This window comes from Mustela nivalis, assembly GCF_964662115.1.
Source record: "Mustela nivalis genome assembly, chromosome: 12".
NCBI lineage: Eukaryota > Metazoa > Chordata > Mammalia > Carnivora > Mustelidae > Mustela > Mustela nivalis.
The window spans coordinates 98,998,013-99,022,276 of NC_139031.1; the positions used below are offsets into that span (position 1 = coordinate 98,998,013).

General features: G+C 43.2%; 1 protein-coding gene across 4 annotated transcripts in view; it reads right to left on the bottom strand.

The window, feature by feature from the left end:
• The window catches only part of HECW1 (HECT, C2 and WW domain containing E3 ubiquitin protein ligase 1), a 469,612-nt gene that overhangs the window by 12,117 nt on the left and 433,231 nt on the right, over positions 1 to 24,264 (bottom strand). For all 4 annotated transcript variants that reach the window (XM_082691734.1, XM_082691733.1, XM_082691731.1 and 1 more), the window contains 3 exons: positions 6,959 to 7,057; positions 6,250 to 6,379; positions 897 to 1,043 (listed from right to left, as the gene is read on the bottom strand). In XM_082691734.1, coding sequence (XP_082547860.1) covers positions 897 to 1,043; positions 6,250 to 6,379; positions 6,959 to 7,057 — 376 coding nt within the window. The remainder of the gene's footprint in view (positions 1 to 896; positions 1,044 to 6,249; positions 6,380 to 6,958; positions 7,058 to 24,264) is intronic.

The following is a 24,264-nucleotide window of genomic DNA, read 5'->3' on the forward strand; positions in this document are numbered from 1 at the left end:
GCACTGAAGTTGCCAAGTATCATTGCATTTTAAAGGCAAAAGGTCCCCCCAACATGTTGAAGTGAACTGAGGGCTTCTACTATGATCATTTCACTTACAAGGTATCCTCTCTTCCCTATAAAACTATGACTTATTTCCTAGAAAGGGCATTCTATATTAAAACAACTGTATTTCCCTTCCTTTCTCCCTTCAGTTCCTTCCTCCTGCCTTCAAAGATCTGGAAGGACCTCCTTAGCTAGGGCTCTGAGCTCTGATTTTATGCTTTGTTTTCAAATAGATCAGACACAAGTCACCACTCCTCCAATCAGGCTCCTGGTAGACAAGCCAGTGAGCCATGTTGTCCTCCATCCCGGGCAGGGAAAGAAAACCTTCCAAGACCCGAGCCCCGAGAAAACATTTACAGCGTCTTGTTTCTAAACTGCAAAAGGTTAAGGATATCAACATTTGGTGCACGGGAAGTTGGCAGCTGTCCCTGTCCTCTTGACTTACCACCTTGGTCATGGCACAAAATGACACTATAACACAAGAAATCTAGCAGGAACGGATAGTGCCCTCCAATGCCTTCAGGTCACTTGTTTTCATTTCACTGAATGAAAGGAAACACACAGCATGCACATACCTTGACAGGAGAAACTGAGTGTTTTCCTAACTGCCACACCGGGGCCACAGCAACACCATTTTTGTGAAGGCATTTTTCACCTACCACAAGAGCTAGGTCTCCCAGAGAACTCTGACCCCTCTGTCCTCTGTCCCAAGGGTGTCCTCTTTGCAATGTGGTGACTGGAGCCGAGCCCTTTGTCTGACTTGGCTCTTCTTCTTTCCCCCTACAAGCTGTGCTGGTGACGAGGGAGGGCCCTGACCGCAGCCTGTCTTCCTCAGCCGGGCCTGGGCCTCACCTCACAGAAGCCCCGTACCAGGGCCTCGGTCTGCTGTACCACACCACGTTCCACCCGCCACTTCACCATCCTCTCGATGTACTCCTTCTTGTTCTTCTCCGTCACCTGGGTGTTGGCCCCTCCGGATTTTAACTCCCTCTCCGTTACCTTGTGAGCAAACAGAAAGATGGCGTTGCTTATCACCTCAGTTCATCTGGCCGTGACACATGTCAATTCTAGGAGGACGAACGATTTATAAAAAGTCTTCCTCACATGGGTTCAGCATTATTACCTCCTTCAGTCTTTTTCCTTTTCTGGAAGTTACTAAAAAAAGCTCTGGTTCTTTTCAGATGATGGTTTGAGCGGGAAGCTGGAAAGCTGCATTTTTGTTTGTTTTATTAAGGGGAAGCATATTTCCTTAACTCAAGAGGCATAACAAATAAAAGGAAAATGCCCCTCGTTGTCCCAGGGAAAGAGATGGACTGGAAAGTCCTTATACTCAATTCCCCCAAATCCCACTTAGATCACATCCTCAAAAGCCACCAGCCTCCCCACCCAGAGCAGGTCATTGGCAGGAAAATAGCAGAGGGTGGGAAGATGGTTTTTATAGCCGGTGTAATATTGACTGAAGAATGACAGACTGACCATGAGAAAGGAAACAGAGAATGACCTTGCCACTTTGTATAGTGGTGCTTGTAGGACAAATGAATCGTTAAGAAAAGCTATGATCTGTGTTCTATCTTTTGAAAGGCAAGAGGGTAGATAACATGTTAGCCGTTTTTATCAGGAAGTGTTGGGGTGCCTGGGTGGCTCAGTCAGTTAAATGGCTGCCTTCAGCTCAGGTCATGATCTTGGAGTCTCGGGATTAAGCCCCACATTGGGTTCTCTGCTCAGTGGGGAGTCTGCTTCTCCTTCTGACTCTCCCCTGCTCATCGTCTCTCTCTCAAATCAATAAATAAAATCTTAAAAAAAAGTGTTGGTGTTTTAAGGAGTTGCCAGTCACTTAAGGGGCTCAGCTCACCACTCGAAGCTGTAAGAAATGAGGCATAACTCTATTTAGCCATGGGTTTAAGAAATGTAGATATGTATATTTGGCATTCATTGACTTAGGTACCTAAACAAGCAGTCCACAGAAATCTGATGGTTATTTTTATTTTTATCACATAGGTGACTAGTGCTAGTTACAAAATACTGGCTAATTCTAACATCTTAATTGCTACTCAGTATCCACATTCCGTGGAACCTCTGATTTTCAGCTGCCCAGTTAAAGACTAATTGCTAACCCCACTTGCAGCTACGTGTGCCAGGTAACTAAATCTTGGCAGATACGGTATAAGCAGCAGTACTGTATGGCCCTCCTTGAAGGGAGGGGCTGTCATTCCTTTGTCCTGCGGCTTCAGGTCCCACCATGATGGCTGGGCCATGAGTGCAGATGCCCACGGTAGGCACTGTAGCCGTGGCTTGTCTGCCTCTATACTTGGATGCGAGAGAAAAATAAACTGTTAATTTCAGCAGGGTCATTTTGGGTTTCCTCACAGACAGCTGACCCTAATCCCAACTAACACACCCAGGAAAAGCCTATGATGTCCTTTACCGGCAGCTGTTCGTCTGCTCTTCAGGATCTCATAACTTGCTAAAAGAAGGGCTAGGACTCAGTTCTCCAGAACCAAAGTCATTGTTCTTAGCGACCTCGTTTGAAGAAGAATGAGATCTGTTTACACTGTGCACAGAGAGACATTTTTCTAGATCTACACCACATCCTTATTCTTTTTCATTGGAAACATCGTGAACTTCTGAGTTGTTCCTGTGCCCCACACACAAGAGGAGTATGCTTTTGTATTTTCAGTGTTATTTTTTCCCTCTAATTTTGTGTATTCAGTTATGTGTAGCTTACTTCATTTTTCTCTGAGTAGGTAATATGGGTCCAGGGAGTAACATTCAAGCGGTATAAAAAGTCATGAGTGAAAAACAAGCTTCTCTCCCGTCTCATCTCCCAGCCATGTAGTCTTCCTACCCGGAGAAAACTGCCCTCACTTCTCTTCCAGGGAGAACTGACCAATATAGCAGGGAACATGTATAAATCATCTCCTTTCCCCCATAAATAGCATATTTTATACACTATTCATCACCATACTTTTTTCACTTAAAAATGGATCCTGACAGTTGTCATGAACCAATTCAGAACTGACTTACTCTGTTCTGTTGTTGTTGTTGCAATATCCCGTTCACGATCTATGATTTACAAGGAAGCTGATGGGCTGGGATGTCTTGCACTTTTCAGCCCCGCATCCCACTGGCTCACTATTCCATTGTGTGAATGTATCAGACTTTATTTAGCCAGTGCTCTATTTCTGGACATTCAGAGTACTCAGATCTTTTGCAACTATCAACAAGGGTGTGGTGAAGATCTTAGTACATTACTCATTTGAATCAGGTGTGAATCCGTAGGACAAACTCCTAGACATGGGTGCTGACTCAAGGGCAGGTGCATTTGTTTTTTTAATTTTTTTATTTAAATTCCAGTTAGTTAACATACAAGGTAATACTAGTTTCAGGTGCAGAAATTAGTGATTAATCACTTACATACCATACCCAGAAGGGCGGGTGCATTTAGAATGAGGGTAGATATCATAAGGGTGTCTTTCACAGGGAGTGAACCAAACTTCCACTTACTCCCTCCCACCTACACTCCTGTGCAGCCATGTCTGCTCCCTACACCACCTCCCAAATGGAATATTGCTAACCATTCCGATTCTTGACAATAGTGTAAGGGAAAACGGCATTTCACTATACTTTAATTTACATTTTTACAACTTGTGAAGGAGATTATTTCCTTTTCTGAGAATCACTTATGTTTTGCTAATGATCTACTTGTTGATCATTGCCTATTGGTCTGTGGAATCTCTTTCTATGTTGAAAGACTAGCTTTAGTCTATTCAATATTATGACGCTCTTACTGTGTTTATGCTGTATTTTTGCCACACAGAATTAAATAGTAATTTTAGCTCACTATGTCAGTCTCTTCTTTCATGACTTTGAAAGTTGTGTCACATCTATAGTAGCATTCCTTACTGGAAGACTAAAAATAAAAATTCTATCATTCTTATTTATTTATTTTTAATAGTCAGCTTTCTAATCTAGGTGGTATTTATTGTGATATAATGAGTTAGGTTAGAAATCTAACTTAAAGAGAAAAGAAGGGCTATATGCTCATATGTTCATAGCAGCAATGTCCACAACAGCCAAACTCTGGAAGGAGCTGAGATGTCCTTCAACAGACAAATGGATAAAGAAGATGTGGTTCATATATACAAAGGAATATTCCTCAGCCATCAGAAAGGATAAATGTCTGTCATCTGCATCGACATAGATGGAACTGGAGGGTATTAAGATGAGTGAAATAAGTCAAGCAGAGAAAGACAATTATCATATGGTTTCACTTATATGTGGAACATAGGAATAGCAGGGAGGGCATTAGGAGAAAGAAGGGAAAAATGAAGGGAGGGCGGGAATCAGAGGGGGAGATGAACCAAGAGAGACTATGGACTCTGGGAAACAAACTGAGGGTTTCAGATGGGAGGGGAATGGGGGGATGGGTGAGCCTGGTGATGGGTATTAAGGAGGGAAGAGATTGCATGGAGCACTGGGTGTTATACGCAAACAATGAATCTTGGAACACTGCATCAAAAACTAATAATGAACTGTATGGTGACGAACATAACATAAAATTTTAAAAAAAGGAATCTAACTTAAAATTTTTTTAACTTAAAATTTTTTAAGATGGCTACTCCATTGTCTTAATAAAACTTGCTAAATGATTGAGCTTATTTTACAAATTTACCCTCTACTACAAGGGTAAAGAATGGGCTAAAAGAAGTCATGCACAGGGAAGTGTACTTCATACTTTCACCTAGTACATGGCAGGAGAGTCCAGTGAACTGTATATTCTTTTTGTTTTTGGGGGGAAGATTTTATTTCTAAGTAATCTCTACACCCAACATGGGGCTCAGACTTACAACTCCAAGATCAAGAGTCACATGCTCTACCAACTGAGCCAGTCAGGGGCCCAAAAAATCATATATTTTTGAACACATTTAAATGTGCCCTCTACAGTTGTAAAAAGAAAAAAAAATTCTCAAATATGGAAGAGGGTATTCTTCAGAGGTATGTTTACACAGAGGAAATTCAACAGAATGTTGACATCTTCCAGGACCTGTCCAAAATTCTTGACTATGGTATGGGTGCCGCCAAGTTCAGTGGGTGCCTCTCACACTTGGACTAAGCAGGCTGCCCATATTTGTGCTTATACTTGTGCTCATAGGTACTTCCAAAGCCTACCAACTCCACTCTCACAACGACCCATTACAAGTTATCACGTGTCACAGGCTTTTGAAATCTCTTGTAAATGACTCAGGTTATGGTTAACCTGATAAAACTATAACCCAGAAGATTAAAAAATATATAAATACTGATGGAAAAAATAAGAAGCTTTATCTTATTAAATAATATTTATATACATGCATTTTGGAGGAGCAAATATCTAGATGTTAGTGATAAAAAGAAGTATTTTGTAGTGGCACAGATCACATAAATACCTTCCAAATGTATTTCGCATTTCATAAAAATGTTTTCTAATCCATTATCACTTTGATTGTCAAAATATCTATAAAGTAGATCCACGTCATGAAAAGGAAAAGAAGGAAGAAGACATGGGCAGCTTTACTAAAGAAAGTAGTCCTCAATGAATTATATTTTAAATGAATGAGATTCTTTCTTTTCTAGATTAAAAACAAAAGAATGAAAAGCAAGGGCTTGAACAGATAAAACGTACACCTATGTACACAGCAGCATTATTTACAATAGCCAAAATGTGGAAGAAACCAAAGCGTTCATCAATAGGTGAATGGGTAAATTAATTTTTTATATAAATAAATAAATAAATGTCACACACACACACACACACACACACACACACACATACACACGGTGGAATACTATTCAGCCCTAAAAAATAAGGAAATCCTATCATGTGCTATAATGTAGGCAAATCTTGAGGACAATGTGTTAAGTGAAATAAGGCAGTCACAAAAAGACAAATCCTGTATGAGGTATCTAGAGCAGCCGAATTCACGGAAAGAGAAAGTAGAATGGCTGTTGCCAGGGACTGGGGAGAAGGAAATATGAGGAATTATTATTTAATGGCTATAGTTCCAGTTGTGCAAAATAAACGAGTCCTAGAGATTGTACAGCAGTGTGACTATATTCAACAATGCTGGACTACAGAGTTAAAAACAATTAAGGTGGTAAACTTTGTGTCATGTGAATGTTCAACAGTAAAAACAAATGCTCTTTCCAAGCCCCGCATCTCACAAACCTGTCCAAAAACTTCTTCGTTAACAGTGAACGTGAGGTCTAGGATATCTGTGATATTGTTGTCCTTCATCCACTGCAAACTCTGGTGGAACTCCTCATCCAGATATTCCAGGTCGCTCAGATCACAGGGCCTGGATGCATTCCAAGGGTAAAACGTAACCAGTTTGTTAACCGAACAGATGCCCAGCCTGGCTAAAACAACACAGACTGATTCCAACAATTTGATACTCTGGAATATACTGAGGAGTCTTTTCAGTGCATTCAGTGCTTGTTTTTGAAAATTTGTTTTTCAAATTGAAATCTGAAATTCAATTGTGAAATTGAATGCAATTATTCCAGTAAAAAACATGGGATGATTATTAACTCATGGATTCTTGATGGCAACTGGAGAAATGTTTTTTTAAAAAATATTTTAAAACAACGAAGTTTTAGACAGATTAATTCTACTTAATGTAATGCAAAGTTTGCAATATGACTGTAATTATTTATATAAACTGATTCATTCCATTATATGAAGTTTTAATAGTCTTCTCCTATGCTTACATAAAAACTCCAAATGCCCTTATATTGTATTAAAAAGTTTATGTGATGTCTAAGCACTCAGAAAAGTCAACGAACAGGAATGGTTAGGGTAAACCAGGGACAGAGTCCGAGGTACCAGGGAGACCAGGCCTTTGTGTGTGGACCACGGCCTACAGTAATACACTTACAGTCTCAGAAGTGCCTTGTAGAAGGGCCTTGTGAAGAAGGCATCAAGAAGGTACTGATGGATCAAAGCCAGGCCTAGGATACGACCACTAAACCTAAACCTGAAACACAGACAAGGCAGAAAAATTGAAGGGCAGGTGGAAATTCACATTGTTAAAAAATTTAACTTGTACTTGTATTTGATGTGTTTCTTGACAGTATCTGTTTACAGAATTTGCCAATTGATGACACAAGGGAAGTGCCCATTCTCCTCCTTCTTACGCTTTACTGTAAACCACACCTGCGTGCTTGGTATGTACTAAAGGAACTTTCCTCTCCCCCAAGGACCAGAAGACAGTCCTTCTGCTGGAGTCCTCTTCTCAGAGCTGACAGTATAAGGACACAAGAGAAGAAATGCACTGGTAAAGGGGAAGTCTGGAAGCCCAGATAAACAGTCCACACTGAACCTGAGGAGGACCGGAACCCAAGGACATAGAAAGCTTTCTGGACCATGTCTCCTTATCCATTCAAGATTCCAGAGATATCGCCTGAAGGTCTAATGTGTGCCCAATACACTCCAGGAGGTAGAAGACTTGAGTATGAGTCCTTCATGGCAGCTGTGCTCAGAGTCAGGAGGAAGAGTTCCGTGGAATCCTGCTGTGGTAAGCATAAGCTGAGCCTACACGGCTATTTACTATTGCCACACACAAGCAAAGAACAGGTCTCCGCGGGGAAGAACTGGTCCTGTAGGTCTGGCTACCTCCAGATACATGGGCCTTTAATGATTTAAATCCTTATCGGGGAAAATCCTGGGATTTTTTACTAATATTCTAGAATTTTCGCTAATAACCTGCTTGGCTGATTGCTGGAGCTTGAACCCACGGTTGCCCTGCTCCTAAACCAGAAGCTCGTCTGCTTGGTCTAGCACACAGTTTCCTCAGCATGTGGGCCTTGCCCATCTCTGGCTCCTGACTCCGAGACTTGGGGTCTCCCTGGTCTCTTTCCATCTAAGCAGACTTTCACCTAACTGTAGACTCTGCTGTGACTTTTTTTTCAGATCCCCCCAGTTGGAATTTTCAACTAACCCACCTCCACTACCTTTCATGAGACTTTTTTCAGACTCAGAAGATTTTCTACCCTACAACTACTATAAACATTGTTACAATGAATACATCCTCTGATCCCATAGAATGAGCATAATTCTAAATAACACTTCATACTGGCATATTTCAAGTGGTCAATTCTTTTCGCAGGAGATAACATGCAAACATCAACGTACAAGTACGATTGACTGGGAAGAGAGTGGAGGTAAAGGGAACCTCAGCGGAGAGGCACTGTGGATGGGGAAGCTCGCAGGGTAATCAGACGTCTTGAAGTCCCTGAGGCCAGTGTGCTCCACTAGTGCTTTGTCCCAGGGCTGTCTCCTGACCCGCTTAAAAACTGACCAGTCCCCAACATGATGACCACAATCCTGTATATACAAACACAGCTTACTTCTATCCCAATACAGGCTTGCCCACTCTAACTGGACTCTAAGCTTTACAGCTGAGGCTTATAGTGTTATGGTGGGGTTGTGACCGTCCAGATGGAGATGACCGAGACCACCCAAAGCAGGAAGAGCGCAAACATCAACACAGGTGTCTGGCCGAGGACCCTCTTCACTGACAGGTGGCCCCCAAAGGCCTGGTAAGGAAGAACTGTAATCTCAGCAGGCAGTAAGTATCCACAGATAGGGAGTAGATGAAAATATTACACAAGAACACAATTTTCAGCTCAATGTTTAAAAAAATGGAATATTCCAGGAAATTGTAAATGTTCTAACAGACTATTAATTATTCAAATCTGTTCAGGAAGAAGCAGAAAACTTAAATAGGCAAAGAACCACAGTATGAACTAGAAAATTCTAAGGAGAAAAGACTATATACAAAATTGATGCTGGGACTGGATACACACACACACACACACACACACACACACACACGCACTCACACGTATTTAAAGACATTCTTTCAAATCCTCCATGGATAGATAGAAAACCCTTCTGCTATTTATGTAGTTCCAGAAATCAGAAAAGGACAGAAAACTTCTTAATTCATCATTATGAGCTACCATCACCACAAAATGGAATCTGGAAAAAAGCAAAAGAAAGAACACTAAAGACGTTTCACGTATATATTTTAAAAATTATAGTTAAAACATGAGAACCTACCAGCCCATTCCCAGAACAATGCAAAATGATTAAAGATATTTGATTTTAGGAAACTGAGGACAGTTTAATATTCAGTATTCTATTAACAACACTGGAATTATATTGTTAAAATGAATTATGGGGGCACCTGGGTGGCTCATTTGGTTAAGCCACTGCCTTCGGCTCAGGTCGTGATCCAGGAGTCCTGGGATGGAGTCCCACATTGGGCTCCCAGCTCTGCAGGGAGTCTGCTTCTCCCTCTGACCTTCTCCCCTCTGATGCTCTCTCTCACCCTCTTTCTCTCTCTCAAATAAATAAAATCTGTAGAAAAATGAATTATGAAATCAAAAGACAAAAATTGTATGGCTTTTGCTGTTGTTAGAAGCTGAAGTTACCAGATAGCATCTGCCATCCATTTCTGGTCTCAGTCATCTACAAAAATCTTTGTAGTAAACCAGGAATAGAAGAATGGTCTCTTACCACAATGAGGAAGGTCAATCTCAGCACCCTATTAACAGTAAAAACGCAGAAGAATGCTGGTTACCACTGCCCTTTACAATGTGCCAGGAGCTCCAGTGACTGCAATTACTTCTGAGTGAAAAATTGGAAACAGGTTGGAAATAACTTTAACTGAATGCCTACTGAACATATTACTGGTATCAGTAACATATTACTGATATTATCTCCCTAACCCTTGCAACAACTCTATTTTCACAATTTTTCTAACTTCATTTCACAGATTAAGAAACTGAAGGCCAATATTTAGCCCCAAGCAAGTGGTATGGTGAAGACACAGATGCGTATCTGTCAGGACTTTCCCTCTGTGTCCCTTTGGAGGAGCCAAACAATAGAGAAGTTAATCCTCTGGTCCAGGGGCCAGGCAGCCTGGTGTGTGATCTCCTGCAAGGACTTAACTACCTGCTCTCTGTTTCCTCTTCTGGAAAACGGCAGTTTTTACATGATATTATTGTCTTATTTTATGTTGACTTCCAACACCAACTTGTGTCAAGTAAACTTCAACTAACTTGAGTCAAGGGGGGAATTCCTTGCAAGTTCTTGGTGATATCTCATGGAATCCAGGGTCAGGAAGGCAGCTGGGAGCCAGCCAGATGAGGCACTGGAGTGACTTCACTGTCCCTCATCTACCTTCTCCCCTTGACTTCTCTTTATGCACCTCTGCTCCTTTCTTCTCTCTTGCTGTCAAAACTTCTGTGGTTTTCATCCTAGAGAGGCCAACTTGACTCTTTCTGACTTAGTCCAAATTTCCAACATGATTCCCTGCTTGTTGAGACTCAGGTTGGCTGCCCATGCTGGACCAATCATAAGTGATCAGGAAAGCAAGTTCTGGGGAGCAGACTCAGACTCAGGGTTTGGTGTCTTGTCCGGCATCGTGTAACAAGGATCACCACCGCCTACCTCTCAACAAGGGGCTGTGACCCGATGGGAGTGCGGCAAATGGCCTGGTTTCCGGCATAGGACACTTGCAATGCAGACAACCAACAGACAGCTGTTGATTGACTTTGAATGGGTAGACTGTAAGATGGAATTTCTAAAGACAAAATTATACCAGTTTCACAGGCTGATGTGGGCCACTAGTAAGCTCTAGATATTTTTTTGTAGGTGTGCAAGCAATCTATGATAATGTGGTTTGCTTTACATAAACACAGACAGGATGGCTCATAGCCAGACCAATATATATAGTAAAATATTTTCCAGAGCAATGAACTATGATCTGGGATGTGTCTGTATGAAGCACAATACAATTGTACAACTCAAATCCAAAAGAACAGCTTAAAAAGCAGGGATTGAAATGGAAAACCTTAACAGCTGGTGAATTGCCATGGTGTATAATTTCATTTATAAGAAAACATCTTCTAGTAATTGTGCACTTCCTTGGTTTATCTCACTTAGCTTGAACAACTACTTGCTGAGAAACTGACTATCCTTTTTGTTACACATGTGTAGGAATTATGAAATGGAAAGAAATTATATCCCTTTAGTCTCTGTATTGATAATCTAAGAAACTATACACATAATTTAAGCAAGAAAAGTTTATGTTTTGGTCTAAATTACTTGGCACAAACAAATAGTACTTTTTTTTTTAAAAGATTTTATTTGTTTATTTGACAGACAGAGATTACAAGTAGACAGAGAGGCAGGCAGAGAGAGAGAGAGAGGGAAGCAGGCTCCCTGCTGAGCAGAGAGCCCGATGCGGGACTCGATCCCAGGACTCTGGGATCATGACCTGAGCCGAAGGCAGCGGCTTAACCCACTGAGCCACCCAGGCGCCCCAAACAAATAGTACTTTTGAAGATTTTATTTATTTATTTATGAGAGAGAGAAAAAGAAAGAAAGAATGGATAAGCGGGAGTGTGCAGAAGGGTAGAGGAGGAGGGAGAGGGACAAACAGACTCTATGCTGAGCGCAGAGACCAATGCGGGGCTCTATCTCAGGACCCCGCGATCATGACCTGAGCTGAAATCAAGAACTGGACACTCAACTGAATGAGCCACTCAGGCGCCCCACAAATAAAAAGTTTTAAGGACAAATAAAAGTCCCCATGGAAGTAGCAGACCGTGCTTTCCCTGCCTGTGGATATTCCTGTGTCACTTCAACATCCAGGCCACAGGGTCCCCAGCTGCATGTTCCCATGTGTGAACTTGCAGGACCTCCAGCCCTCCTTCCTCAGCAGGGACCTCACAAGGAGTCTCAGCTGATACTGCCGGTCAGTCTGGCTCCCAGGGTGTGGCACTCCTTTCCCGGGCTGCCATTTTTGAAAGCGTACTGATCTCAGCCCATACCAGCGATGGCTAATGTGCTGCATGATCTAGTGTGGTGCCACTGCCATTGACCCCCAGGCCGCTGCTGCCCAAGACCTGCTCTTCGGAGTGGACTGTGCTCATTTCTGTTTTGCTGGTAGGGCACAGCTCCTCTGTGTCGACCTGTTCTGCTGGACAGACTTCACAGCAGAGCTGCTAGGGACCTGAGAGTTTATTGGAACTACTTTTGAAGTTTACCCACTGTCCTTCAACCCCTAGGCTGGCAAAATCATGGTGGACCTAGGGAGCAGTCCCCCCATCTTGGCCTCAGGCTTGTGGACCACTCTGGTTTGCTGTGCCATTCTTCTGCTTCTCTTGTGTTATTTCCAGGACCCCAGACTCCCTGCTCACACTTACTTCCTGTTGGGCTCCCATATCAGACATGCCCACATGGGTCCAATTCCAGAGGGGGGCATCATTCAACTTCTCTTCACAGGTAGGGCCTCAGGCCCCAGGTACATCAGCAGGTACAAGTGCAGACAGCACGGAGGTGTCTGAGGACATGGGAAGACAAGGCATGTCCCCCAATTGCATGTACTAGACATGACAGCTACACCATGCAGGTCTCTCTGGAACCTGCCCCTGGCACTAGATGGTGGGTCTCAATCTTTACTCCATTCCAGCCACCTGAAGGATACAGTACTCTGATGGGTCAGGAATGGGGCCTTCCTTCATCAGTAATCCTCAAGTCTGGAGACGAAAGAGTTTCCCTCTAGCTCCACCTTGGGTATAATATGAAAACTCCTAGGATATTGTGATATGCCGTCCCCTTAAGATGTATTCCTGACTCTTTAAAAACACATAAGCCATTTTTTCCTATTTATTTCCTGATCAGAGATTAATCCACAGAAATCCATTTGGACCTAAGATGCCACAAAAATATGATCAATATACCAAAATATTAAGAACCCCAGGATAGGAAATAAAAATCCCTTAATAGGAAAAAAAAAAACACCCTTCTATTGAGTTAGTCACCTATGGGTTTCATCATTACAAAGACATGGTCTGTCTTCCTTCAGGGAAAGAAAGTGGACAGCTCACAATGACATTTCTCAACCTAGCCCCACCAACCCTGTGATTTATAGAAAAAAATCCTTGGACTCTATGTTCTTTTCATATCCTTGGTTTTCCATGTGTTACCAGTTTTTGGTTTTTGTTATCATCAACCCTTATCTTCCTGCCAAGTGAAACAGAATTGGGTATTTTTTAGTGTAAAGAAAAATACACACAGCATTGAAGGTATCAAATAAAAGAACATCAACTTTGTCTCATGAGGTAACGTCTTTGACCTTGATGGGTCTTTCCCCTACATGTCAGCTGCTGAGCACAGACACACTTGTGTGAATGGGACCACTTGTGTGAATGCCAGTCCTGCTTCTCTGCAGCTTCCTCTTTTCATACCACAGGACAACACAGACCCCCTCACATATCTGCAAATACAGGTTTTCATCATGCAGTTTAAATAAACTCACAAAGCATTTCATTTCATAAATGTTCTTCACTTGGTTTGGCCCTTCCCACTCTGACGGAAACCCAAGTGGTCTTCATCTTTAACCATCTGCTCCTCAGTACTGGGGGAGGCAGCATGCAGCCAGTTAACTCTGGGACCATCAGAGGACTTCTGAAACAGGCCGATGGCACTCTTCAAGCATCCTTCTGAACACCTCACCAGGTAACTGGAGATGAACTGAGTCTGCTTCTGATGAAAGCAACTGCAGCCACTCTGAGCTTTTGTAAACACATGGAGGGAGATGATGGCAGGAGATATGAAAGGAACTGATGTTACTGGCGAGGATTTATCTCAGTACTATCTGGGTTTTGTGCATTTTAGTGAGTTCAGAAGGTAATGGAGTTTTACACATTTCTGGCACATCTTTCCATGTGGGATGAAAGCCCAACAAAGACTTGACTCTTCCCTTGAGTATATAACCATTTGCTGACTCATCATTCTTCGGGCTGTTAGCCAATAATCCAAAGAAGGCAGCATGGTGGGAAGAACAAAACTGTAAGTTCTGATGTCAGGCTGCCTCAGTTTAACTCTTCTGACTCGTGTGACTTTGGGCAAGCTGTTAAACAACCACAGTCCTCAGTTTACTCATCTGCAAAATGGGGGTCAAAATGTTGTAGAGGGCAACTGCGAAGACACTACAAGACTTTGCCTAGGGACTAGAGGAGGTCAGTCCACCTGGGTGTTTAATAAACACCACTGCACACTGGCACGTCTGATCCCTCAGGACCTCAGGGCCATACACACCCATGCTGGACTGAGAGGTGCGAATGAATGTGGACTGAGTCCGTGGCTGCTATAGAACTAAGGCTTTTGCTCTGCTCACACACAACATTCATGCATCACAATGCCTGGCACAGGTTAAGGACCCAATTAAGCTTTGCTGAATTGAATTAAATTAAAAGTCATCATCGGATTTTATCCCAGTGGAGCATGACTAGACAAGCCTACTGAACATTTCTGAGACATCATTTACCACTGGATGCCCATTTCCAATATCCACAGGAGGTCCCCATTCAGGAAGACAGACAGAAAGACGGAACCACGGAGGAGACTGGGTGACTTGAGTCAACGGATGGAAAGATGTGGTGAATGTTTCACACCAAGAAGCCAACATAGCAGGCTTCTCTCTCCCTTCCTCTCCCTCTTTAGTCTTTCAGGTGGAACTTTGGATGGGAACATGTTTTAGCAGGAGATAGCACGTAATGATTTCACGGTGTATTTTTCAACTGATTCTTGAAACAAAAGCAGTTTGCGCAATGGCGAAAACGTTCAGTCAGGAAGTTTGGGAGAGGACTTTCTTGTTCACAGGCTGGATTTATGGAAGGGAAAGCAGATGGCTTGACAAAGAAGAAAATAAGACCTAATGATACCCTGGAGGACACTTCGGATAGTGAAACAAAATACTCTTAAAAGGCTTCCAATTAATGTCTTTATATGAAAGTGATATAAAAATGTAATAAAACCCTCAGTGCAGTATCCAGGTAATATGCCAAGTCAAAAAGATTCTGCGGTGGTGTATCTGGTAGTTTGATGCCCTGGCATTAAACTTGGGCCCCTAATAATTGTGTTGAGGTGTCTCTGGGTTTACTGGTCTTCTCAGTTTCTTCTCAATCTGTAAGCCTTCAGTCTCTCCTCCTGTGTGACTCTGATTTCTGCATCTATTTTTTTTTAAAGATTTTATTTATTTATTTGGCAGAGAGATCGATCATAAGTAGGCAGAGAGGCAGGCAGAGAGAGAGAGAGGGGGAAGCAAGCTTCTTGCTGAGCAGGGTGGGGCTCGATCCCAGGACCCTGAGATCATGACCTGAGCCGAAGGCAGATGCTTAACCAATGAACCACCCAGGCACCCCATGATTTCTGGATCTTTTGATGCTCAGCATCAGAGAGACCCCTTGGATCACCTTCAGCCTTGAATGACCTAAAGCTGACCCTATCTCCTGGCCTTCCTGCCTGGAAAGGTTATCAGACAGTATATTGGGGGGGGGGGGGTAAGAGGCTGGAAAATTGGTGATAATATGCTTGCCCCTGCTGCCTGTGAGAGGCTGGGGGCTGAGGAGCGGCAGATGTTCAAGTGTTTGGCAGGAAATGGAGGTCTGCTCAAAATCCTGGATACAGTCTGCAGACTTTGGAGGCCTTTTCCAAATGTCACAAGGTCTCCTAGAGCACAAGCACCTGTCAGAACCAGCACTCTACTGGCAAATCCCAAGGGTTTGAGAACATTGTGCTGAGTCAGCGAAGGAGGCCAGAGTGCTGCCAAAACTGTACGCATGCCTGAATGCTCCCAGGACACCATCACCATGGCCGGCCTCATAGGCTAGGGCTCTGTGACCGTACCCACCTGCTCACTGCCTAGCACCTGCAGACCGACAGCAGATGATTTGTGATGGCTGAATTCTAGAATTCTAGAATTCTCTCTGAAGCAGCTCTGTTTTCCATTTCTGCCATTTTGTAGATCATCCTAGGTCACTTCTTCCCTGCAAATGACAGGGCTCTGCAGGGTTATAAGGTCCTTTGTGACTCTCAAAAGAATAGAGCTGGTTCCTCAGTTGTAGCACTACCAACTAGCTATTCTCTCTCCCCCTCTCTCTTTTTCAATAATAGTAGGGGACTTTATTTTATTTTATTTTATTTATTTTTTTTTACTATTTTTTTATTATGTTATGTTGGTCACCATACAGTACATCATCAGCTTTTGATGTAGTGTTCCATGATAAAGATGTGGTCCTTATACACAATGGAAATTATGCAGCCACCAGAAGGGATGGACATCCAACTTTGTATCAACATGGATGGAACTGGAGGAGATTATGCTGAGTGAAGTAAGTCAGGCAGAGAAAGTCAATTATCTATGATTTCACTTATTGGTGGAGTATAAGGAATAGCATGGACTATTTCTGTTCTGTGTACTTTAAGACAGCTGACACTACTGGTGGCCTTTTCCCACTAGATGCCAGTACCAGTCACGATAGCCCAAACTGTCTCCAAACACTGCTCAATGTACCTTGGTGGGGGTGAGGGCAAAGCCACCCTCTTGGGGGAAGAATATCCAAATAGGTGATTACAGTCTCCTTTCTAACTGACGTAGGTATTGCATGCCTCTCCTGGGCCCTCGGTGGCAACTAAGGTCACCAGTCTCAAGGCTTTGTGTTCCACTCTGCAATACCTGAGCAGTTTTTCACCACTCCTAGAATCTCTAAGAATCTCCAGGAACCTTATTCCACCAAATATAATTTTATATTCCCACCAGAAACCTGGCCTCTAGGTTTCTCTTGAGGGAAAGTTGGGAGGCAGTATTGATTCCTTCCAAACACACCAGACTGTGTCATCCTTTCTGAGGGGATGATTTCTGATCTGAATTATGGAAAGGAGTGACCCTCCAGGAGAACGAGCATGATACGTTGGGGGAACAGCGATATCCAAGGCGGGAACACATATAGTTTATTTGAATGACAGGGAAGGGAGCAATGGGACTGGACCTCGGACAGAGAGAGTGAGGAGGATAGAACATGAGTTTGGAGAGACACTCCGAGGACAGAACATTAGGGCTCAGCAGTCCATAGTAAGGACTTTGGATTTTATCCAAAGTATGATGGGAATCCCCTGCGGGTTTCACGTAGGGTCTATACATGAACTGACTGATGCACTGAAAGGATCTCTCTGGATGCTGCATGCAGAGAGGTGAGTGTGGTGAGAGTGGAAGCAGAGGGACCAGTTTAGAGGTTCCTGCAGTAATCCAGATGGGAGGTGATGGTAGCTTATACCAGGGTGGTGACAGTAGAGGCAACGAAGTCAGATTCAGGATGTATTTTCACGACAGAGCCAAAAGAACTTGCCGATGGACTGGATGGGAGATGTAAGAAAGAGAGGCACCAAAGACTCTCCATGGTCTCGGACCAGAGCGGTTGTGTGGATGGTGGTGCCATCTGCCAGATGGGAAACACCAGAAGAGAAGGTTGCAGGACAAACTGGAGAGTTGTCGTTCAGACACATTAAAGCTGTCATGCTTATTCAGTATCTGGGTAGAGCTGTCGAGCAGGCAGCTGTAGCAGCGACTCTGTACTTCTGGGAAGGGCCTTCTGCAGATGGCAATGTGAGGGCTGGCAGGAGGTAGACTGCATTTCAAGTTATGCAGCTGGACCAGACTTCCCCAAAGAGGTATGTGCAGATAGAGAGGCGGACGAAGGGCTGAGCATTTATAACACGCATGGGTCTGGACGATGAGGAGGGACAATAAAACAGACTGAGAAGGGATGGCAAAGAGGTTGGAGAGGAACCAAGAGAACATGCTTCAGGATGGAGGCAGAGACCAACAATGTCAACCGCCTCTGAGATCAGGTAACAGGAGGTCTGAGAGTTGCCCAGCGGATTTGGCACCTTGATGAGAGCTGTTTCCATGGGGCTAAAGGGGAGGAAAGGCTGGCTGGAGAGAACGGGAAGAAAGGAAGTGGAGAACGTGGCAGGATAACTCTTTGCACAAACGTGTCTTTAAGGGGGAGTGGGAAATCAGGGTAGTAGGTGAAGGAGGGTGTGACACCAAAGGAGGCTTGGGTTTGTTTTTCAAATGTAAGAGAAACTATGCTGTGTTCATGCGTTTTCAATTTCAACAAATTTACTGATATTCTACCATGTGCCAGGTGTGTACAAAGATGCCAAAGGTGAACGTTCACTTTGAAGAGTTTACAGGACAGGGGGATAGATGTAACAATGCAACAATAGATAAAACAATGCCATGATTCATTGCCTTGTAAGATGTGCTTAGAAAAGTACTCAGGTGTGTGAAAACACAGAGGAAGGACGCCTGCTGATTTGGAAGGGATTAAATCTAGCTGGGTTCCTGGAGGAAGTGATGACTGAGGTGAACTTTGAAAAATGAGTAGAAATTAGGTCACGTAAGGCAGGGGAGGACTTTCCAAGAAAATAGCATCACATGAGGAAAGAGGCAGGAAATAGAATGGAATGTGTTCATGATGACTACAGCACACACACAGAGAGGAGCAGCAAGATTAGGCTAAAGAAAGAGGACGTGGGAAGTCCTGGGAGGTCTTCCTTTCCACGCCTGTAAGCTCAGCTTTTAAATCCTAGAGAATGGGGACCTCTTGAAGGGTTTAAGCAAGGCAGTGATGTACTTGGATGGCATTTTAAGAAATCGGTCTGCAGTCACGTGAGGGGATGGATTTGTTGAAAGGGCAGATTGGAGGGTGATTGACAGTATGTCCAGGTCATGGTGAGAAAAATTGTGAAAGTAAAAATGTCAGGACAGGGAGCGTCATGGGAGCAGAACGAGCAGTGAAGGACGGCAGGAAGCGTCTTGTGGGAGATTCGATAGATCTAACTTGGGGGAGGATCAAAATAAAAACGTCTAGTAGGTATTTGGATAAAAGAGTTTGCCTCTCAACACAGAGGTCAGATAAAGTATATAGCTTTAGAATTTATACTGTAACATAGAGAGAACTTTAAAGAACAGGGAACTTTGATTCTGTTATATTTTATATAGGATTATATCGATCTTTCCATCCATCCACCTATCCAACCATCCACAAAATATCCTGGAAGGACTGGAGTCCAAAAATATTTTTTTAAAGATTTATTTACTTATCTGAGAAAGAGAGAGAGCGAATGAGAGAGCGTGGGGAGGAGGGCAGAGGGAGAGGGAGAGATGGAGCCAAGCAGATACCCTGGTGAGCACAGGGCCCCATGCCGTGGGCCTCCCTCTTACTTCCCTGAGATCACACTCTCAGCTAAAACCAAGAGTCGGGCATTTACTGACTGTGCCGCCCTGGGCCCCTCGAGTCAAAATATTAACAGTATTTGTTTCTGTGTGGAGATATTTCCTTATGCGAATTAAATTTCTTACAATGAATGCACATTACTAATGTTATAAAATCATATATGTTTACTGACATATAAAAATCCGTGAGTAAAGGTTTCCACTAAGGTAAGGAGGGATGATAGCTCACCGGGTTTGTTGACTAGGTGGTCTGTGCTGCTCACGGAAAGGGCAGCTTTGGTGATGAATAGAGACATCAGATTCCACAGGAGAAGTGAACCAAGGAAAGGAGCCATAACCAGGGGGAGAGCGTGTAAAGATGGGGAGAAAAAGGAAGCTGTTGGAGCGAGGGCACAGAGGCGAGGGGAGCAGACGGATCCTGAGCCTGAGTGGAAGGGTCTGTCTTAAGCAGGAGGACGGAGGGGCTGGGAAGGAGTCAGCACTGGGCATTTGTAGTTGGGGTGGGAAATTGAGGGGAGAGCCTCAGTGTTTCTACTTGAGGGGGATCTGAAGTCATCTCCTCAACGTGGAAGAGCTTTCAGGACAGTGGAAGGGAAGAAGCATCAAAGGTCCGGGGAGCTCTGCTGTAGAACCTGCTGAGGTCAGACACTGTACCACCTCTCCGAATTATTTCATCTTCTTTGGTGCTAGAGGTACAGGAAATAGCCCTGGCACTGAATGTGGGAGAGTGCCTTATGACACTGATCCAAGGTGGCGTTTTGCCCATCAGATGGAGTGCAAGCATGGAGGCCTGGGGTGAAGGCAGCCATGCCAGATGGGTAGGAGATGGTGTCGGAGGTGCAAATGAACTCGGGGAGCAGCTGTGGTAGGGGGAGGAGGTGGGAACACCGCATGTACAATGACTGATGGTGGGATTTTAAATTTTTCAATTTCAGATATGGCACAGGTCTGGGTGATAATGAGGCTGGGAGGGCCATTGTGGGAGCAGGTGGCCAGAGTGGAATGTAGGTCAAGGCCTCTGGGGTTAGGTAGATTAGGTCTATTCTCTACACCCACCCTTATTCAGAGAATGTTTCAAGAAATGTGCAAAGAATTCCCTCCGTCACACCCCCAAAGTTGTTTAAATATTGCAGATGGAAGGCATGATTTTTATTTGGTTTTCATAGCTCCTTGTGTGAGGAAACAGTGTTGCAATTAGCTGAGAAAACTTGAATTTTTCTTCATCTGCCATGAAAGAGACTCTGCCAACCCAAGATAATGACAGGATATTATCTTCTGATTGCTAATTAGCAACTGAAACGAATGTCTAGCCCTGATGCCTGCCAAGTGCCCACTATTAATACCAGCCCCACAGGGGGCAAACGAGTAAGAACAGGGCTGCTGCTTGGTCCTCAATATGGTGGCCAAATGAGGGTCTCCTTTTTAGAGAAAGCTCTTTTAGAAGATTATGATGCAAATTATCTGTGCCTTTTAGTGGGTTGAATGTTGGCCCCCAAGAAGATATGTCTACTTCCCAGATCCTGGAATCTGCTTTCCAAACCCTGGAACCTGTGAAAAGGAAAAAGGGTCTTTGTGGATAGGATTCAGGATCTCAAGGAGAGATCATCTTGGATTATTCATGTTAGCCCTAAATCCACTGACAAATGTCCTTATTAGAGAGAGAAGGGAAGACACAGAAACAGAGGGAAAGGCCACAAAAAGACAGAAGAGGAGATTGGAGTGATGCAGCACCAACCAAGACATCCTCAGAGTCCCCTTACCAGAAGGTAAGGAAGGATTCTCCATCTAGAGGCTTCCGAAGGAGCATGTCTTTGCCAACACCTTGATTTTGGGCTTCTGGCTTCCAGACTGAGAATGCCCAGTTTGTGGTAATTTGGTGTGGCAACCCTAGGAAAGGTATAGAGAACACAAATATGGAATCCAAAAATCTTCTTTAGTTTTCTGGAATTCTTCTCAATAAGCATATTATTGTGATGTTTGTAAGTTGATCCACTAAAGTCATTTCATTTCATGCCAGAGGAGAATTTACCTAATTTCGAATGAGACATGGAGTCTGGGCCCACACCCAGAATTATGTAGAGAAGTTGACCGGAAATAGCTGCTTGCCTGCATAGCTAAAATGTTCTGAAATCTACTATATCATCATCTGAGTAATCCAGGAAGGTGAGGTTGAAATGGTCTTAATTATCTGAGCTACAGAAAGAAGAGAGTCTGGGAGAGCAACGTCGCTGTGCTCCAAGCAGAATCTACAATGCCTTGAAATGCTCTATCCCTCTCTTGCCTCATTGAGCAATGCACGATATTTTACTAAAACTCAGGTTATAAAGAAAAGAAGGTCTGCCTTCCTTCCTTCTGACAAATCATGAGCTCCCTACCATTTCTGAGGAACTGGGCTAGTTGTTGGGCTACTCAGGGAACCCAAAAGACAAGGCTCCCAAGCTCCCATGGAGCATACTGTCTAGTGACATTATCAGTGTTCAGGAAGTGACTTCCTGAAGTCTCAACTTCAATGACATTCTATAGATTTTATGCAATTGGCAAAATAATATTGGCTCTGACAACATCAAGTTCTTATGCCCCACAGGTACAGATATACCCAGAACAACAGGACTCCTTACAGGAATTTAAGTAATTGGTTCTGAATTAACTGTATTGATGGGGGGGCATGGGAACATCATAAACCAAATAAAAAAATAAATATGACACTGAGGTGTGCAACTATGTTTTATCTGGCTTGACTGTTTTGAAGATTTATTATTTGGAAGATTGGAAGATTTATCTGCTGACTTCTTAAGATAATAGAATTAATTGATATTCTTTGGGGCTAGAATATAAAAAAGACAAAGTCCCTAGAAGTCTGGCCAGCAGGGAAAGCTAATCTTAGAGTGTACCTTTGTTATTCATCATCTGAAAACTGGAAGCCCTTCTTGCCCCTTTAGTGCCCTTACAGACTCCAAGGTCCCAAGATCTGTGCTCAGCCTGTGCCTGGGGATCTGCGTCCTGGATCATATCGTGCACCTCCTTAGAAGTCTAGAGTGATTCATGTGTATCTTTCAAAATGATACTCTTTTTTTTTAAATTAAAAAAAATTAAAGCTTTTATTTATTTATTTGGGAGAGAAAATGTACTGGTGAGTAGGGCAGGGAGAAGCAGAGGGAGAAGGAGAAGCAGACTCCTTGCTGAGCAGGAAGCCAGATGCCAGGCTCGATCCCAGGACACTGAGATCACGACCTGAGCAGAAGGCAGATGCTTAACTGACTAAGCCACCCAGGCGCCCCATCACAATGATATTCTTGATAATCAGATTTGTATGTCTGCACCAATTATCCCCTTTCTCAGATCACTTGGAGCCCCTGATCCTGTTCTCAACTTGGTTAAGGTTAAACATCTGTCCCTGGCTCATCTCTGCAAATGCCATTTCCAACACTGTTTTTCAGACAGTTTAACTATTCTCAATTTAGAAAACCCATTCTGTGTGGGTTACATTGGCCCTGACCCTCCGTTCACCCGTTTCCGCTGCCGTCCAACTTAATCCTGCCCAATGCTCTGAGAGCACATATCCTCTCACGAGATGGAGGCGAAGCAGAAAAGAAGCCTCCATAGTTTCACAGAATTTGTGTTTTTTAAAACCTCTTCCAATAGACAAGATGCTGTTGACTCTGTTAGTTCTATTTGGTATTTAAACAAATCAGAAAATGAACAAATATTATGGGAAGTATATCTTCCAGTGACTTAAACAATAGTTCCAACTTTGTGAATTTTTATACTTAGAAAGCATCAAGCTTAGGGAATTCTTGGCCTAGATGTATTCATAAAAAAGAGTCTGAATCATGTAATCAAAGCACAATTTTTAATCCCTACTTCATATGTATGCCGAAGTAAGGTAATGTAAATAGTCTGGTCAAATTAATTACCTGTGATTCTTTCCAAAGCCTTCCTCAGGGGCACCTGGGTGGCTCAGTGGGTTAAAGCCTCTGCCTTCGGCTCAGGTCATGATCGCAGGGTCCTGGGATCGAGCCCCGAATCGGGCTCTCTGCTCAGCAGGGAGCCTGCTTCCCTTCCTTTCTCTGCCTGCCTCTCTGCCTACCTGTGATTTCTGTCTGTCAATAAATAAATAAAATCTTAAAAAAAAAAAAGAAAAGGCTTCCTCAGTTTAAGTCCTAATGCACCAGGGAAATCAAGGGAGCAGTAAGCGGCCTCCCCCATCCCTGTGCCTCAATGACCTTCTCCCATCCCTCCACCAACAGGCGATCATACACATCTGCTGTCACTTCTTTTTCAGTAACATAAGCATACAAGAAACCAAAGATGAAATTACAGCCCGGAAACCCACATCTCCTATATGATGGGAACTTCTTTTTCTTTTAAGTCTTTTCCCAATTCTAGGTCTACATGGGCATGTCACAGCCTCTCCAGTCCTCTCTTCCCATCTACAAATAAGGGATAATAACGTTAAAATTTGCTTACCTACCTCATGGGAGAATTAAAAAGAAGAGTAATTTAATGTTAATAGGTTCTTTGAAGATGAAAAGCACTTCATAATTGCTAAGTTCTATTTCACTTTATAAACCTATCTCAAAGATACTCCTCTTTCCTTATGCTCACGGCAATTATTAATTAAAAATAATTATCCTTTCTTGACCTCATTACTTAGGTGCATACAATATTTATGATATTCCCACACAACTGTAGTCTTCTGTTCTTTACCCAATATTATTGCCTTCATTTTTGGATCTTTATGTTTTCTGACTTCTCACATATTGGTAAATTGAGAGAAAAGCTATTGTTTCTGCCTGCGGTGATTTCAATTTCTCTGTGCGAAAACTGCACGAACACCTAGTTTTCTTCTTCTCCCACACTCTGAGGGCTCTGGAAGCTGCCAGAATTTGCAGTAATGCTTCTCCCAGCCTGGTGACCTTCTACCACCATCAGAATCCCTGGGATTCTTGTTAATATATAGGTGCCTGGACATCAGACTCTGGGGGGCGGGTTCTGGAAGTATGCTTGTAAATCAAGTTTGGCATTTGCCAACTAAAGAGAATCACTAACTCTAAATCCCTCATCATTTTTTTTTTTAAACTGGG